Below are 17,832 nucleotides of genomic sequence, written 5' to 3'. Positions count from 1 at the left end.
TGCACTATTGTGTTGCTCCCAGACATCCCTGCAGCACATTCAAATGACAAAGCATCTTAACGCTTCAGGGTGATTATGATCTCAAACATTTCTACAGTGACTGGTGAGACTTCACAGTTGCTTCAGGGTCCTACAAAGCCTCTTTGTAACACCTAGTATTTCCAACCTACCCCAAGGGTTGCTCCACCTCATACTTTCACATCCAAAAACATAATCACAAGCACATGGTCAAATCCATCCACTGGTGATAAGAAACCCAAAACTTAATTATTTCCACTTTAAATCACTGCTCAGATGCCCTCCTGAAGGGACTTAAAGAATAAATTTCACCACACTACTGTCTTCCTTCAGCCCAATACTCCATTCCCCTCAATACCAGTGGCCTCTCTCAACAAGGGATCCTTTCTAGTGAGAGATGGTGAACAGTAGCTGCATTATATCATCCTATTCCCATCTCCTACCAGTCCAAAACCCACAAAAAAGGTGCTCAGTCAGGCCAGGGTATCTGGCACAGAATTAGCCATGCTGCATTTCCTCAAGGGTGAGGGTATGATGATTGGCCTTAATATAGTATCTAGCACATAAAAATGTACAAATAGGTAGTTCCTCGAGTAGCAGAATCAGTAACACCTCCTTCCAGGTGTGTTTCATGTTTGAAACCACTTATTTCTAAAAAATACAAACTCCAAATGATGGTTTATGGGTTCTTATAGTGTCTCTCTCTCTCAGCTCTCTCTAGATTCCCTATGGAGTGGGTTTGCCCTATAGCACTTCCCTCAGTGAGAAGAATAACAGGGTTTTACCCAACAATGTGGCAGCTTATCTTAGTGAAACCTTACAAGAACTTAATGTTTCAGACCTATACTCCCAGCCAAAGTTGACCAAAACTGGCTTCAAAAGTTACTACAGTTGAGAGTCAAGGAGAAATGCAATTTGATCCCATATATCTGGTTTTCTCAGAAATCCAGGCAAAAAACTCAACAGTTAGTATATGAACACTAGGAACTCATTTGTTACCACTGTAGTACTATTAGACATAAAATGGCATACTGCAATTTTCTGCATACTTTTAATACAATCCTAGCTTTTCTGAAGCTACGCTAAGGCACAGTTTCCCCAAAGGAACATCCAGATGTGATGCTAGAAGATAAAACAGATATGGTATAGAACCTAGAGTCTTTAACTGCTAGTTGAATTTGAGGTCATTGGCATTGTTACTCTCCTGTATACCCAAAGATATTAAAAAAGGTACCGTGCTGTCTGCTGTTAAGAGGGTCTTCCAGAGTTTCTTTTTCAGTCTGGAATACAGAATGAAAAACTATAGAAAATTTTGCAAAGTTTAAGTGTGCCTGAAATATCCACACACATTTACTTATGCAGAAGGAAAGGATTATTATAAAAGGGTGGCTGTGGGGAGGAAGGAGTATACATTATAACTTACTTGAAAAATATCCTGTAAAAACAACATCTGTTTCCCACCATAGTTTTTCCACATTTCAAAATTTTGTGACAACCTAAGATAATTAGCTCAATTATCATTTTGCACAGTCAGAAGTTCTGTATGTTCTAAACACAAATATTAAAACATTTCATTTGAAACATCTGAAATACTGAATCAGTTCATTTTTTAAATTCTCAAACTCAGCCAAGTGTTTCAACACTCCTAAGTCAAAATGCTACATTTTGGTAGCATACTCTGAAAGAAGACATTTAGGATGAATTAAAGCTGGTATTTTTGCCTGCTTGAGCTCCCTCAATAGATTACAAAACAAAGGACTGCAAATTAGCTTTTGGAGCAACTCCACAACCTACACACAAAAAATTACATACAAATAAAAGGAAAGCAAGCATCACTGGTAGACTAAATGCCAGCAGGAGTAATTCTGCATAATATTTATATATATACATGTATGTGTATGTACACTATATAATAATATATTATTACATCATATAGTTTAACTATTCAAAGAGCCAAGAATAATTCACTGAAAGCCAGAATTAAACACATGATTTTGGCAGTTTCATTTGGAACCACAGATACAGCCCTTTCTGTGTAAAAACAGAGACTATGCAGTGGAATATAAACTATAAGAGAGACATGCATGACTTCCAAGAAAATGGGCAAAGCAACATGAATTGTACGCTACCCACAAAATCAGTAATAACTCTCCTAAAAAAATTTTATGCTTTCTTGTTTCAGCTTTTATTACATAATCTTTGAAGGAAACTTCAGAAGATGGTGCCTAGTCTCTATCTCTGTCAATGTTTAATATAAACCCCTTCCATAAAATTATAGAGATATCACTTTAAATTCTTTACAAATCTAGTTTCAAATGTTACCCCATTGCCTCCATTATGGCTGTTCCAGATGCTGCAGCTCTCATTGGCTTAATTAAGAAACTGCCTCTCTAGCTTCAAGTTTCTTTTTCTTTCTACTTTATGCTCTGATGCATGCATAACCATATCCTCTTATCCTTTGTTTTGCTGCACTACATGGGTTATGCCCTCTTTAATATCGTCTCAAAAACAAGTTCTCCGTTCTCTTTATCCTTCTAATGCTCCCTCTCCTGTTTCAGTTAAATTGATCTTTCTTAAATGCAGATATCTAGATCAGAATAGCTGATGTCTCATTAAGGTGTAATGACATTAATACTTTCCTGAAAATACAGTCCTAAGAAGGGACTAACAAAATGTTGTCTTTTATCACAGCCACATCATGCCAGTGGCTTATTGCCAAAACCAGACCAGGTAATATTTGTTTCATTCACTGTCCCACATCTCTTTATTTGCCTATGGGGCAGTGAAGTACATTGTCATACACATTGTTGAACTGGTTTAGGATGAATTATCACTTCCCTTCAAAGCAATTGTTCTCAAGTCAAACCACAAGATTCAACTTTAGAAAGAAGCTGTTGGTGAATTCCACCTACAGATCTTTACTGAGCTACTGTTTCTGTTTTGTAATACATCTGAACAACCCATAAGAACTGTATGAAATGTCTCTCCCTTTTTCCTTGGTGGAACCTGCAAGAGTTCCACAGAGCTTTGTAAATCTCTTCTAGAGAGCTCTAAATACTCTTTCCTGCAAGGTGGCTATGATGATGGGACATTCCTCCTGTGACTCCACTACATCTTATACTTGCTACAGCTTATCTCTATAACCACATACATAAATAACTACTCCTCTGTAATCTCAGGGGTTTTTGTTAACATGAATTTCAGGCAGCTAAATTCACAACTGTTAAAATACAAAACCGTGGGAAGAGCCATCACTTACCTCATTATTTCAAAATCATGATTTTCTCTACTTTTCTACTAAGCCATCTACTGATGAAGTTTATCTAGCTACAATTCCTGGGACCTAGCATAACTATTCTATTCATGAAGTCCCATGCTTGTTATACTACTAGGAGATTGTTGGTTAGTATGCTTCTTTAAGATCAGATAGTTTCACAGTCTTCCTGCAACTGACTGGGAGGTATTCATGCATCTGTATCTGATACAGAGGTAAAACTCGGGTGAGTGAACCTCAGCAACATCAGAGATTCTAAAGAGCCAGATGACATAAAAACATTATTCCTTTATTATAACATTTATCTGCAGTTTAGTCCTTAGGATAGGGTTTGTAGCAGAGGAAATACCGACTCTGAGGGAAAGCATTTTATGTATAAAGTGCATATATACTTAGAAGTGCAATCTTAAAAAAAAAGAAAAAAACGAATGGAACAGGACAAAGGGACAATAGAAGATACTACATGTAAAAATAGCTTATGCTGATGAATTGTAATAAACCTAAGAGAAAAATGTATGTAGCTTTCAACTCATCATCCAGAGCATTTAAGTCTGTATAAAGAAATGTGCCTTATAATTCATGTCTTAATTCATGAGAGAGTTTAAAATCATGAACTAATACCCAATTAGATAAATGATCCATAAGCTCAGAAACGTGAGAGTAATTACAAATCAGCATTTAAAAATGTATGTATGGAAAATGGAAGCTTGGGAAGTTTGCTTAACAAAATCCAGCTGAAGAGTGGGCTGGTTGACATAAGCCATCTTACTACACAGGATGGCCACAGTATTCTTAGTTGTTGGATATAAAGGAAAATGGAGAGCTAAGATTTTCAGGTAAGAACATAAATATTTTCTCAGATTGTCTTTTACTACTAACCAAGAAAAAAATTAAGCTTCAGAATAAACAATAATCTTCTCTAAACTTAATACAGAATTAGCTATGCTACAAAATGTAAAAACAATGGTATAGTCAATGAGAATAAGATACTGCAGTGAATTTGTCAATATAGTCAACAGCTCTTTGAAATATGGGAACCACATAAGGTATGATTAACAGGCATCCCAGTGGGAGTGGGTTTTTAAAGTTTTTTCTGAAGCATCATTTTTTTAAAGTATTCTGCCAAAAAAAAGATAAAGTTCTTACTAAAAAAACCCCTCTTGATTGCTGTTAAGTAAAATAACTTTTCTGTAGCAATTTTGAGTAACTGTCAGAGAAAGGCCCAACAAAACTAAGTACTTATTAAGTCCTACCTAATTAGAGTCTAATCCAGCACTCCACCTACTTCTCCTATCAATTCCAACCAGGTGAACACCTCTACAGTTTTAATGATTGGGAAGAATTAAGCACACTGGTCAGAATAACAGAATAAAAGGAGGATGCAATGCAAATAATCTACTGCAGCTTTGCAAAGCTACTGTAATTCTATTGTAATTCTATAAGGTTGATTAGAGGGTGATTCCCTAATGCCAGTGATTTTTGACTGAACTAATTAGGGTGTAGAAAGAGATACCCAGCAAAATGTTTTTCTTCTCCTGAATCACAGCAGTTTCAAACTGGTGATCATTTCCAGAGATTAAATGCCAGTATATGACCCCATGATATTTAAAGTCATATCTAAGTCTTAATCTTGAGACCAGCAGGACCACACAGTGAAGAAGCAGTTCTGAATTTCACTGTCTGAGGACTTCTGCTTCCTCTGTAGACCATCATTTCCTACTCTCAAACAGTAACAATTGTCTGAAACCAGATGGGGAGTAGAAGCAGCAAATTCACCTACAGAATACAACGCACAGGACCACCTTCCACCTAGGAGAGATGACTAATCACTGTCCACACAAAAGCCTAGAGCACAGGCCTGTAAATTTGATTGCACAATTGTAGAGATGCTCATAGGGCGAACTAACCTTAAGAACCCCCCACAACCTGACAAATTATATGTCTTTTGTGTATTACAGATACCTAAATCCATGCGCCCTGTGAAAAGTGGAATAGAATGACTGCTTTTAGCTGTTAAACTCAAGAGGATCCCTACCTACATCTCCCAAGAAGCATACACTACAGAAAAATAGAAATCCCAAATTCCAGCACACTGCCAGAGCCTAGACCTACCTTGTGTTACCTCTGAGACATGACTATAGATCTTTTCTAGCTTCAGTGCCCAGAAAAACTACACAAATCAGAATATATCAACTTACCTGCAACTAAATACATGAAATGAGAGGAAAATTAATTTTATAATGTCAATTTAGAACCTCTACGGATTATAGCCAGAGTATAAACTCACAGAGATACCTAACTTTGCATTATAACTTGCCTGCTTATTGGAAAATATAAAAATTCCATTTAGCCTTACTTAAAAGCATAGTCAGAGTTCATATACATACCCTCTGCTTCTCAGGGTCAACGTATCGAATGCCAAAATAGTCTTTTTCCAGCAAGCTGTAATAGTTGCAGATGTGATCTATGAGAAACTGACCTTTGGTTTCCCTCTGTAAAAAGAGAAAGAATTGATACATTATTCTGAGTATTCTGAACTTGATGTCTATAAATATTTAAAAGTCTAATTGAAGTGTTAAGGAAAATGGCACATGAAATTTGTTGTTATTCAGATGAGGACAAGGATTTGAGCATTCATCTCCTCTAAAGCATGCAGGAGATCAGTGATCAATATACTCCCTGTACATTCACAATTGATTCGTTAAGAAAATATCACTACTCCTGCCTCAAGAAAATTCATGCTACTCTAATAGCTGCACATTTATAACATTTAATATATTACTAGTAACCATAACCTGATGCTATAATGGCATAAGAGATGCCCATTTACTTATGGAATTTCAAAACAGTGTGTGTTTTTTTGTATCCCCCAAGTTTGAAAGCAGTTTTAGCAGTGAGTACCTTCCTGGATCTTTATGCAATGCCCACAGCAAGAGACCTGATCCTTAATTCCCAGACAGCACTATAGCACTATAGTACAAGGAAGAAATGCCCAAATGACTGAAAGAGATGTTTTCATCTTCGCATTGTCACCGGGTAACTTACTGTATACATGATGTTTAGTTAAAAATCTCGTTCTTTATTTAGGCTTTTTTCAATCCCAATACTGTTTCATTTCTCCTTAATCTACTGCCAGATATGGAGAACCTATATGAATTTTCACATTTCTTCTGATCCAGCTCATGTGATTTTTTTTTTCTGAGTTGTGATGTGTGTGAGTATTAACACTGGGCTAAAGCTGTTCTCCTAAAACAGTCCACTCTAAGCAGACTATGTCACAGTGTCAGGTGAGCACATATCTTTCCTTCTCTCTGTCCACCCTTGTGCTGCACTGAGTTGCCTCTGCAGTGGACCAGGTAGTGACTTTGCAAGACTCTACTTTTTGTTGACATGAACAACTTGAACTTAGCTCTTTGTCTACAAAATGAAACTACACAGCACGTGCAGTCACATTATATAAAAAAATTATTTAATTGTTCCTCCAAATGACTCCCTGAAAACTTTAATGCTATGCCTTATTCAACCTTTCTTTAAGAAGCTAACAGGCAATTTAAACAATAAACACCATAGCTAGGCAAAAAAGAACATACAGATCCTGCATTTCTCAAGGTACTTTACAAAACTGGACATTGTTATCATCTGCATTTCACACAGGAGCAGCTGAGGCAAAAACAGTGCCGTGACCTGTCCAAGGTCATACTCTAAAGGGCAGAGACAGCAATGGCCTCGGGAACACCACTGTCCAGTGAGACCTACTGCTTCCCACAAAAAAAGAGACATGCTTCAAGACTGGAGTGTTAGAAAAGAATACAATCTGTGAACTAATGCTCTATTTTCTTATCTTTACAATTAATAAGGAATTCTGACATTGATACAGTTGCTTGTCCTTTCACTCCCATCACTGAACAAACAGATCAACTGAATAAAAAGCAGCCTCCATTAGGCACCAGCAGAGAGCTGCACAGCCCTTCCAGTGCGACAGGGCCCCTGCAGTCATCCCCTTCCCTGCCACATGGACCTACTCTCCTCAAAAATTCACTTCCAGCCACAATGGAATTTCCAGTTTCTCTACAGATTTCTTTTTCCTAGACATGGTGGGCCTGCTTCTCTTTCTACTGTGTAAGCTATCTACTTCCACAACTTTCTTCTTCTACCTTGTATCTCCTATGTATTTACCCCTCATCATGTGTCCTTTACTCTTCCACATGCTGCTACTTGCCTGGAGGACATTGCTGCCTTGTCTGCGCCGTGGTATTTCTGTACTTTGTTTTCCTATTTTTAAACAGCCAGTGTCAAAGGATGTTAACCTAATTTCTCCGTTTTCTGTACATGCTCACTCATCCTCATGCTTTGCACCCTGCACTTCTATCTTTTTCCCTGTAACATAGCTGCAACAGTTTTCCTTCTGTAATTGTTTCTTTCCAGACTTGTTTGCTGTTAAGAGTGGTTAACACATACACTGACTTTTTTTATACTGTACCTAGTTACAAGTATGGGTGTGCTAGTGACAGCATAGAGAAAACTTTCCTCAAAAGGCAAAGCTGGTATCAATGATTGAAAAGTACGAAAAGAAAACTGCCATTCTCCCTGTGACTGGCAAAAAAAAGGTCTACACTTACACAGTCATATCTCAGTGAAGTATTTTCCAGTTTAAAATCTAGAAGTGTCTGCAAACTTTGGTAACTATAAGACCATCAAAATATTAAGACAAAATTGCACAGTGATATTTCAATACAAAGGCAGTAGGAAAAAATTTGAACACAGATGTGAAATTCAAGTTGCACACAGTTTTAAAATTAATCTACAATGAACTAAATAGAACTGAGGAATAACAGCTATTAGTGACTCAGGTACAGTCAAACCTTAAAATACATTTTACTGACAACAGTGTACAAAAGAGATTCAATTTTTAAAACACTGGAGATGAGGAAACCAAACTAGTCATATTTTCATCTGACAACATTAGAGCCTGTTACTGGAAGAACAGCCAGCAAATCTACTAATCTACTAAATCTCCATAGGTTCACATTCTAATCCATTCATTTAAAAAGCACTTTGCTTCACCCACCTAAATAATCACAAAAGTTTTTTGAGTTATTGAGGAATCTGATAAAGAGCTAGGGCACATACAGTGTTTCTCAACCCAGTAACAATGCTCCCTTTCTAGAATGAACTGATGCCCTAGTTTTCCTGCTTGAAAGATAGACAATGGAAATGAACCAAACAAAAAAGAGCAAAGGAACAAAAGCCTCCAAGATAATTCATGCTCTAGGAATCCTTAAGCCCTCCACAGATAAATAAAAGGAACTAGTTAATAACCTCACCCTTGGTTAGTACACACTTCAGTTAATAGTGCTACTCAGTCAGGCTTCAAGTTCCACATGATTCATTACCAGATATTAAAAATTATTCAAGACGTATAAAAATGGCTAAATAAGCACATACATAATGCAATGAGTGTTCTCATAAGAAATACTGTTGTAAATGTTCTGTATTACACTTCTTAAATACCTGAAATTTGAAAAAATTCAGATCATAACTGATACACAGAGGAAAATACTTGATGTGGCACAGAGCACCTCAAGTCTGAATTCATAATAGATAGTGTTGCAAGGAAGGGTAGGCAATGGTTGTTAATTTTTCTTCCTGCAAACAGCATCCATAAACATCTACATGTCTCTAACAATGCTCTGAATTCTCCTGAGCCTTAAAATCCAACGATCTTTCTCATCTCCTGTGTTCTTTGATACACTTATTACATATTATAGTACAAAAGAATATATTAAATCCAAAGTTTATCCTCATTTCTGACAGAATATGGATAAATTAAATTAGGAACTGCCAGTCATCCACAACAGAGCACAGGAATGGATTTGGGTCACAGAATAATGAATATAAAACATTGTCTGAAATTTCAGACAGTTGTCATACAGCTTTCCAATTAACTGATCCTTAAAAAAAACAACCAAACAAAAAAACCCAACCAAAACCAAACCACAAACCCTGCTACACCAATAAGTACTTAGAAGCAATTCAGAAAAATATTTTTATACTACATTTCAGCATGTTGACAGAACATGAAAAAATGACATCATAAAAAAGGCCATTATTTAAAACACTACTGAAAAATGTCAACAACAGACCACAGGAATCTGAGAGCAAAAATCAAATCAGATTTTTAAAAGCTTCACAGCTGAAATCTTTGATAATTATACCACAATTCACCCAGAAGTCATCAACTATTCTCAAGTAGAGAAAACCAACTCAGGCAGAAACAAGAGTCACAAAAGTGTGTAAGTAAGAGAACCAAAGGCCTTAGACTGCAATCAATACACTGTTTTCAATGAAAGAATACCAAGTTAAACAAGCCACTTTTTTCTAAGTCCATTAACTCAAATACAACATCTGGCTATCTCAACTGAGATATATTTTCTTTCAGATTTTTGTAACCCGTATTCTATGAAGAGTGTTTTTTAAAATGGCCTTAAAGTCCTATAATGTAGCCATTCAACACACTCACACAAAAATAAGCTTTTGGAGATTCCTATAAATAATTTGAAGACCACCTCTCTGATTTGCTTAGATAAATTGGCACAGACAAGATGGGTGTGTTTTTCCTAAGGCTACATTTGAGTGTCTGACCTTAATACCACTAAAACCCCACAGCAAACCCCAACAAATATGCAAGGGATATAATGCCATGTAAATGACAAAATCCCTGAACACAGAAGGTGAGCTTGCAAAAATAACTGTTAAACTCTGCTTTTTAAGCTGGATCAAAAGTTTTCTACTGAAACAAGTATGTATCAAATTAAACTAGCAGCTGTTGCAAAAGTATTAAGCAAAACAAGGAACATTCTCCACTCCAATAAAACATGAAAATATGATCATGCAGAGTCCTCCATTAACGGACTCACAGGACAACCTGAGTTTCTTCCTTAGCTCTAGGAACCGAGTAAAACACTTCAGAGATGCTCCATTTTCACTACCAGACACTACTATTAAGGCTTCCATTTCTACAACTCTGCAAATTTACGAACGAGTAAAACAATTTCTTGGTAACTCCTCTTACACAGAAACTAATCCAAACAAAGATTTCTATGGGTCTTGAGCAGTTTCAATCTAATCCCAACCTCATGTTTGCTTTGGGGATTTCTTTTCTTTTTTTATTCCTAGTTTCTCTGTGCAAGTTAAAAAGCAAGGGAGAGTGTATCGTGTTCTGCCAATTTAACCCTTCTCTGATGACATGAGACCACAAAACATTTGTGACTTTCACAATTCTGAAACTGAGAGGAAAACCATTTACAGCAGTTTAAAATCCTGCATTCAGCAAAATGTCTTCTCTATTTGCATCTGCTTCACTGTGGAGTTCTATTTATCTGAATGTCGTCACAAGGAAGAGCAAGAGTCAAAAGCAGATTAAACACAATGCTTCTGCTCTGTTATCTAACCACTGAAGTCCTGCCAGCTGTGCTTATCTCCGTCAGGAAGCCACTGACATTACTAAGAAGCAGTGCAGGGTCATAATTATACGCAGTGTTTATTTGTGCCAGGGAGTTCAATCCTCATCCCACAAGTGTCTTTACTCCCGCAAACAGTTCCCAACAGTGACCCTATGTGTAAAGCTGCTCACATACTTAAGTCCTTAATTAAGTGTAAATCCACTCAAAAAAAAAAAAAAAGTAAATTAAAACCACAATTAAACCAGTATTTATCTTTAAATAAATGCAAAGTCCAGGCTCTCAGACAAGGCAAGAATAATGTCTGATTTTGTATGCTTGTTTTCTTTAGTGTGTAATGCACGTTGAAGTTCTATGGATGTAAAAAAATAAAATACATGAATTCAAGAATAATCATAATACCACCATTGAATGAAATCTAACCAGGTCAGAAAAACAGACAAAACCAAGAAATTCCTCCAAGGCAAAAATGTAATTCAAAAAGCAGCCTTAACCATTGAAAACTGAAATAGTATAGTTCTGTTGACATACTTTACAAAGACTATTAAAAGCAACAGAGATTTACAGAGCTAAACTGCCTCCTCGACTGCCACCTCTCACATTTCTGACTTCTCTTCAGACATCCTCCTCCAGTGATGAGATCATACTTCTCCTAGGCTTTTCATGAGAGAAGTATCTTGAATCCAAACAGGCACACATCTTCCATTTCATTGACAGTTATTTTAGAGTTCAGTATCAGAGTCTGCTCTCATACACTGAAGTGTGGCTGTAAAAGGACATCTGGGAGCAATTCTCTGTTCATGTCAGTTTTGGGACAGCTGTCATCACATTTGCATTTGATTCTAGTGGCACAGCAGAATAGTTCACTATGTATCACCACTGGACTGGGGCATGTGCTATGAGAATGGGACTGATTTAATATCAACCCGATGGAGTTGAATAGGGACAAGGGCTGAAGGCACAGAGAAGGAAGGCAACCTGGCATGCCTGAATTTCACAGTATCTTCTACATTAATTTTTAAGCCATGCCCAAATAGCAACATCAAGAACAGAATCCTCATTCTGCAGCAAAGGCAGTGAGGTGTAACGGGCTTAGCTCCAAGCTGACAACATTGGGCCAGCCCTAACCCTGACAACCTCCAACACCCTGGGCAAGTTTCTTATAGCTCTTTGGATTTTTGGATTCACTGAGATTACAAATGACAGTAACTACTCACAAGACAGATACAGAGACAACCTCTTTGTCTTTTTTGCCTCATCTTTGGAAACAGCAATTGGAATATCCTTCTGTAGATATTTCACGAGAACTGGACATTGCATAATGCCTTCAAAATACAAAGAACAATTAAAAACAGGCCTCTTTCATTCCTCAGCTAAAATGCTGTAACACTTCAAAAGGATTTCCTTCCTGCTCATAATCAGCACCCTCTGGTATTTTAAACTACTTGAAAATACACTGGAAGTCTATTATACAGCATTTAACTGGAAAATTTTCTCAATTGTAAGAAGGGCCAGACATTATTTACTTTTTTGTTGTTGTTAAAATTTTCAAAATAAAAAAAGATAACAAACTTTTGCTGATAAAATCCCAACTTGCAACTGGCAGATTTAATTTTAGAAGCAAAGAATTTATGACAGAATTTTCTTTTCTTTACAGTGAGGAATTCATTGTATATCTACAAACATGAAACAAAGGGGAAAAAATCAGGACTAATAATTTTTAGTGAAAAACACAAAAAATGACATTGCAGTAAAGCAGTTGGCGCTAACTTAACTACAAGAGTCCTACTCCATACATTATTTTGTATCAATTATGTCTTGCAAATCATATACTTCATTCTGTACAGTCAGTTACCTAACCATAGTTTGTATCAACATTTTCTAACTCTAGAATGTAGGGGAGGATGGATTTTTTAATCTGTGTCTCTTAATACATTTTGTTATGTATAAATTCACTTATTTCACTACACAATGTTATGAAATTAGCTTTTGTAAAAAGGTTTTACCTACATGTGTCCAGATGTTTCTAAGCAACTCCATCACTCACCCAATCCATCAGAAATAAATCAAAGAATGTGCTCTCAGTAGCAAAGTTTCCATTATCTTTGTTTAACTGAAGGGAAAAAGTGACACTCTACTACATTGTTGGAAATCCAGTCCCAACACAATCCACTTAACAAACACCACCCAGGTGGAGCTGGCTGACAAGACACAGGCTCAAAAAATGGGAAGAATGGAGGGATGTACAGGAAAATCCTCCTCTAGGGAGGAGAGTGACAACCCAACACAGTAATGCACAAATCAGAAATACACCTTATGATACAAAAATATACTGAGGGAAGAACTATTCTTTCTCTTTTTTATCTACTCACTTCCTGATTAAAACTCATGGAAGATGCATTGCTTCCTAATAAGCCCTGTAATAAACCAAGCAACCAGAATACATGTTTCTCTTAGTTGCAGTGCTTTCACAACATAATTTCCGCACAGAGCTTCCCAAATGTGTATGCTGTAGAAATGCACAGTAATGCACCAACACCAACTCACTCAAAACTAACAGAAGTAAAACTTCAGATTTGAATTACCATCTTATTTTACCCTCATCTGAAGCAGGAAAGACTTTCAGGGGGAAAAAAGTAAAGTATCTGAATACATGACTGAAAGCATTAGAGAAATAATGCTTCATTTATTTCATAGGGAATTTAGCTATCAGTAGTGATAACCTTTGCTCACAAGAACACTTCATGCCTGAGACACTAACTACCCATACTCCTCTGGTTTTACAATTTGTTTGCTAACCTGGTCTTGAAGAACATAATTTTTACAAAGATATCAATCTTTAAACTCAAATTTCTGAGCTCTTAATTGTAAGTTGAGCCCCAAGTGCTATATATTAATTAACAGAACTACATTTAAAAAAAAAAAAAAAACAAAAACAACAAACAAACAAAAAACAAACGCACAAACCGACCTCTTCCTACTGTTTCATTTGGGCCAACAAATACTCATTTGCAACAGATGGACAGTTTTGTCCATACAATAGCATATTTTTGCCCTCTCTTGCATTAGAGGTTATTGTAGGATGATAGTGGTCAAATAATAACTGAAGGGGAAAAAGAAACAATTACACCATAGAAGAATTACACAATGCCAGCCCCATGCAATGGAAACTATCATAAATACAAAATCATATGGAAAATGAAAATTGTATTCTACTACACAGTAGAACCTGGACATCAGGAGTGAACACAGATAACAGCTTTCACACAATCAGCTCTTGACCTCAGTGTTATTCTGCAAGTAAATTCCTCTGACTCATGAGTAAATTATAAATGACAAGAAGAAATATTTATAGTTCACATACTGCAGGTCTCAGAAGTCACCACCGGACAGGCTGGCAGGCACTGAAGAAACCACAAATGTAATATTCATTTACAGGGCTCATCATCCTTTTTTGTCCCTCTGCACATGGGCAACACTTGGCCATTTAGGTTTTACATTGCTGAAGTGACAGCCTCACAGAAGTCTTGCAGCATTAACTAGTCACTTCTGGTAACAGCTTCCATTAGCACAGCATTCGTGATGCTATCTGAGGCACTATTGATTTCTTAAAAGGAACTGAGTGCTTCTGTCAATAAATCTGTCATTTTATTCAATATCCAGCATTGTTCAGCAAAGCTAACTCTGATTTCTCTCTTGCATCCTCAACGTCAAAACTAACTTGGAAGATACAGCTAGGACACACCATCATACCATATCTAGCAAAGCAGATGAGAGATTTCAAGAATGAGTTCTCAGCCCCCACCTACAAAGCAACCTAAAAAGCCAAATCAGGATTTTGACAGAACTACCTAATGTCCCCCAGTGCAGGTGATGGTCAGCAATCCTTCCTTGCCCCTGTGCAATATTGAAAATGAGGCCTCCCCCATATTCTGCTCCAAGTACAGTTCTTTAACTATACCTTTTGTAACAGATACACAGCAGCATGCCCTTTTTATACAAAAAGAAGTATTTTAAAAAAGAAAACCAAAAAATACTTCTAGCCAAACAAGATGCTTCCCTGAGGACAGGCAGAAGAGAGAATCAGCATGGTGTGACACAGCTTAGTTAAGCTGCTCACAGAAATAAAACAACTGGTGAGGGACAAGAATGCCCCTTGCAGCTACATTTCAGGGCTCAGCTGAATGTACTGAACGCCAACCATGGTGAGGGTCATGCAAGAACAGCCACACTGTCATTTCGACACCAAGTAGGAAAGTATGACTATAGCAGAGTTGGCAGATGTGCTCACCAAGCCGCTTTCCATGATTTACCTGAAGTCATGGCTAACTGGGGAGGTTCCCATTGGACTGGAGCGTGGCAAATGTGACACCCATCTACAAGAAAGGCAGAAAGGAGGATCCAGGAAACTATAGACCTGTCAGTCTGACCTCGGTACCGGGGAAGGTCATGGAGCAGGTCATCTCGAGTGCCATTACAAGTCATATAATGGACAACCAGGGGATCAGGCCTAGTCAAGATGGGGTTATGAAAGGCAGGTCCTGCCTGACAAACCTGATCTCCTTCTATGACAAGATGGCCCGACTACTGAATGAGGGAAAGGCTGTGGATATTGCCTACCTGGATTTTCGAAAAGCATTTGACACAGTTCCCCATAGGATTCTCATAGAAAAACTGGCTGCTCATGGCCTGGATGAGCGTACGGTCTGCTGGGTCAAGCACTGGCTGGATGGACGGTCCCAGAGAGTGGTGGTCAATGGAGCTAAATCCAGCTGGCGGCCGGTCACAAGTGCTGTTCCTCAGGGCTCGGTGTTGGGACCATTTCTGTTTAACATCTTTATTGATGATCTTGATAAGGACATAGAGTGTATCATCAGTAAGTTCGCAGATGACACTTGAGTTAAGTGGGAGTGTCGATCTGCATGAGGATAGGGAGGCTCTACAGAGAGACTTGGATAGATTGGATTGGTGGGCCAATGTTAACGGGATGAGCTTCAACAAGGCCAAGTGCCAGGTCCTGCACTTGGGCCACAACAACCCCATGCATCGCTACAGGCTTGGGGAGGTGTGGCTGGAGAGCTCTCTGGAAGAAAAGGATGTGGGGGTTCTAATTGACAAGCAACTGAACATGAGCCAGCAGTGTGCCCAGGTGGCCAAGAAAGCCAACGGCATCCTGGCTTGTATTAGAAATAGTGTGACCAGCAGAAGTAGGGAGGTGACAGTCCCCCTGTACTCTGCACTGGTGAGGCCACACCTGGAGTATTGTGTCCAGTTTTGGGCACCTCAGTACGAGAGAGATATCGAGGTGCTGGAGCGAGTGCAGAGGGCAACGAAGCTGGTGAAGGGCCTGGAGAACAAATCCTATGAGGAGTGATTGAAGGAGCTGCAACTGCTCAGTTTGAGGAAGAGAAGGCTAAGGGCTCATCACTCTCTACAACTACCTGGAAGGACATTGTAGAGAGGTTGGTGCTGGTCTCTTCTCACAGGTAATTAGCGATAAAACAAGAGGGAATGGCTTTAAACTGCAAGAGGGGAGGTTTAGACTGGACATTAGGAAAAAATTTTTCACAGACAGAGTGGTCAGACAGTGGAATAGGCTGCCCAGGGAGGTGGTGGAGTCACCATCCCTGGATGTGTTTAAGGGTCGTTTAGATGAGATGCTGGGGGATATGGTGTAGGGGAGAACTTTGCAGAGTAGGGCTGATGGTTGGACTCGATGATCCCAAGGGTCTTTTCCAACCTAAATGATTCTATGATTCTATGACAAGTTGAAAGAAGCGATGACTGGAGCATGGGAGCTGCTCTTACTATAGGGTAGTTGGTGCCCCTGTAAGCACTGGTAACGGCACCTCAGCTGTTCTCCCTCAACCCACTAGCTTGGGGTTACCCCACATGTTCTTCTCTCATAGGGAAATACAGCATGAATGCTTGCAAGCATGACATGGGGTGTGCATGCACTGGGTGGGAGGGAGGAAGAAAGAAAAGGAAGATCATGGAACATAATCCCTAGAGGGAGAGATTTCCTAACTGCTGCATTAAGGCCCATTTGAAAGGCTATTAGAGCGATGTGCGAGGCTAAGAGCTTACATAAAGAACAGAATATATGACTAGATGTGGTAATTTGACCCATCATTATGTGGACTACTCCAGTATCACAAACCCAGCTGTGTAGTCAGTGGTCTGACAGTATCAACTCTGAAGCACACTGAACCTCCACAAGTGCTGCAAATCACAGATAATGTCTCCTCACAGACAAGACCCCCAACCACCCTGATGAAGTCAACAGTTCACTCATTCACTAATCTGATGTGATAAGTGCCTAGATAAAAACTTTTGCCTAACTGAGGAATCCTCACCATGCCATGCCCTTCAACTGTCCCACAATCATACTATATAATCATATCATTGGTGCCTCAGAGGATACTTGTCATAACACCTTCTGAGGTTATCCAAAAAGGTTTGTATGGATTGCAAGAGGGTGAGGATGCACAAAAAGCTCTCCCACCTTTTACTAATTTAGAATACATAAACACACTTTTACTTTCAAATACTTATCTTGCTCACCTGCCCAAAGTAAGTAACTCCTTTCTGAAAAGACTGTTTAGTCTTTATTAATATCGCATTATGCTTTCTCACTTTTCCCTTGTGTTTTGACTGCAGAAATTTTCTAACTTGAAGATCGTGTTGGATCATCCCCCAGTCACCAAAGTGATTTATTCCTTTACTCTCTTTGGGCAAACAAAAAGAATAATTTTACCATGAAAAACTATTTCCAAACTGCTCAACTAGACACACATGCATAAACACATCTTCCTGTCAGAAATAATCACACAGCAAAAAATCTCTCATCAGTATTTTCCCTCCTTGTATTACTCCTAGCTGTTAGATCCTTATTGTGAAGGAAAACAAACAAGATTAAATAATTTAAGATTAGACATCACAGAATGATTTAGGTTGGAAAAGACCTTTAAGATCATCAAGTCCAACCATTAACCTAACGCTGACAAATCCACCACTAAACCATGTCCCTAAGCATATCTACAGGGCTGGTGACTCAACCACTTCCCTGGGCAGCCTGTT

The 17,832-nt window shown here is 38.3% G+C and overlaps 1 protein-coding gene across 4 annotated transcripts in view; it reads right to left on the bottom strand.

The window, feature by feature from the left end:
- The window catches only part of FRMD3 (FERM domain containing 3), a 147,043-nt gene that overhangs the window by 74,539 nt on the left and 54,672 nt on the right, over nt 1-17,832 (bottom strand). For all 4 annotated transcript variants that reach the window (XM_074856360.1, XM_074856362.1, XM_074856361.1 and 1 more), the window contains exon 2: nt 5,680-5,784. In XM_074856360.1, coding sequence (XP_074712461.1) covers nt 5,680-5,784 — 105 coding nt within the window. The remainder of the gene's footprint in view (nt 1-5,679; nt 5,785-17,832) is intronic.

The sequence above is a fragment of the Strix uralensis genome, chromosome Z, assembly GCF_047716275.1.
Source record: "Strix uralensis isolate ZFMK-TIS-50842 chromosome Z, bStrUra1, whole genome shotgun sequence".
Lineage (NCBI taxonomy): Eukaryota > Metazoa > Chordata > Aves > Strigiformes > Strigidae > Strix > Strix uralensis.
This window is presented reverse-complemented; position numbering and strand designations above follow the sequence as displayed.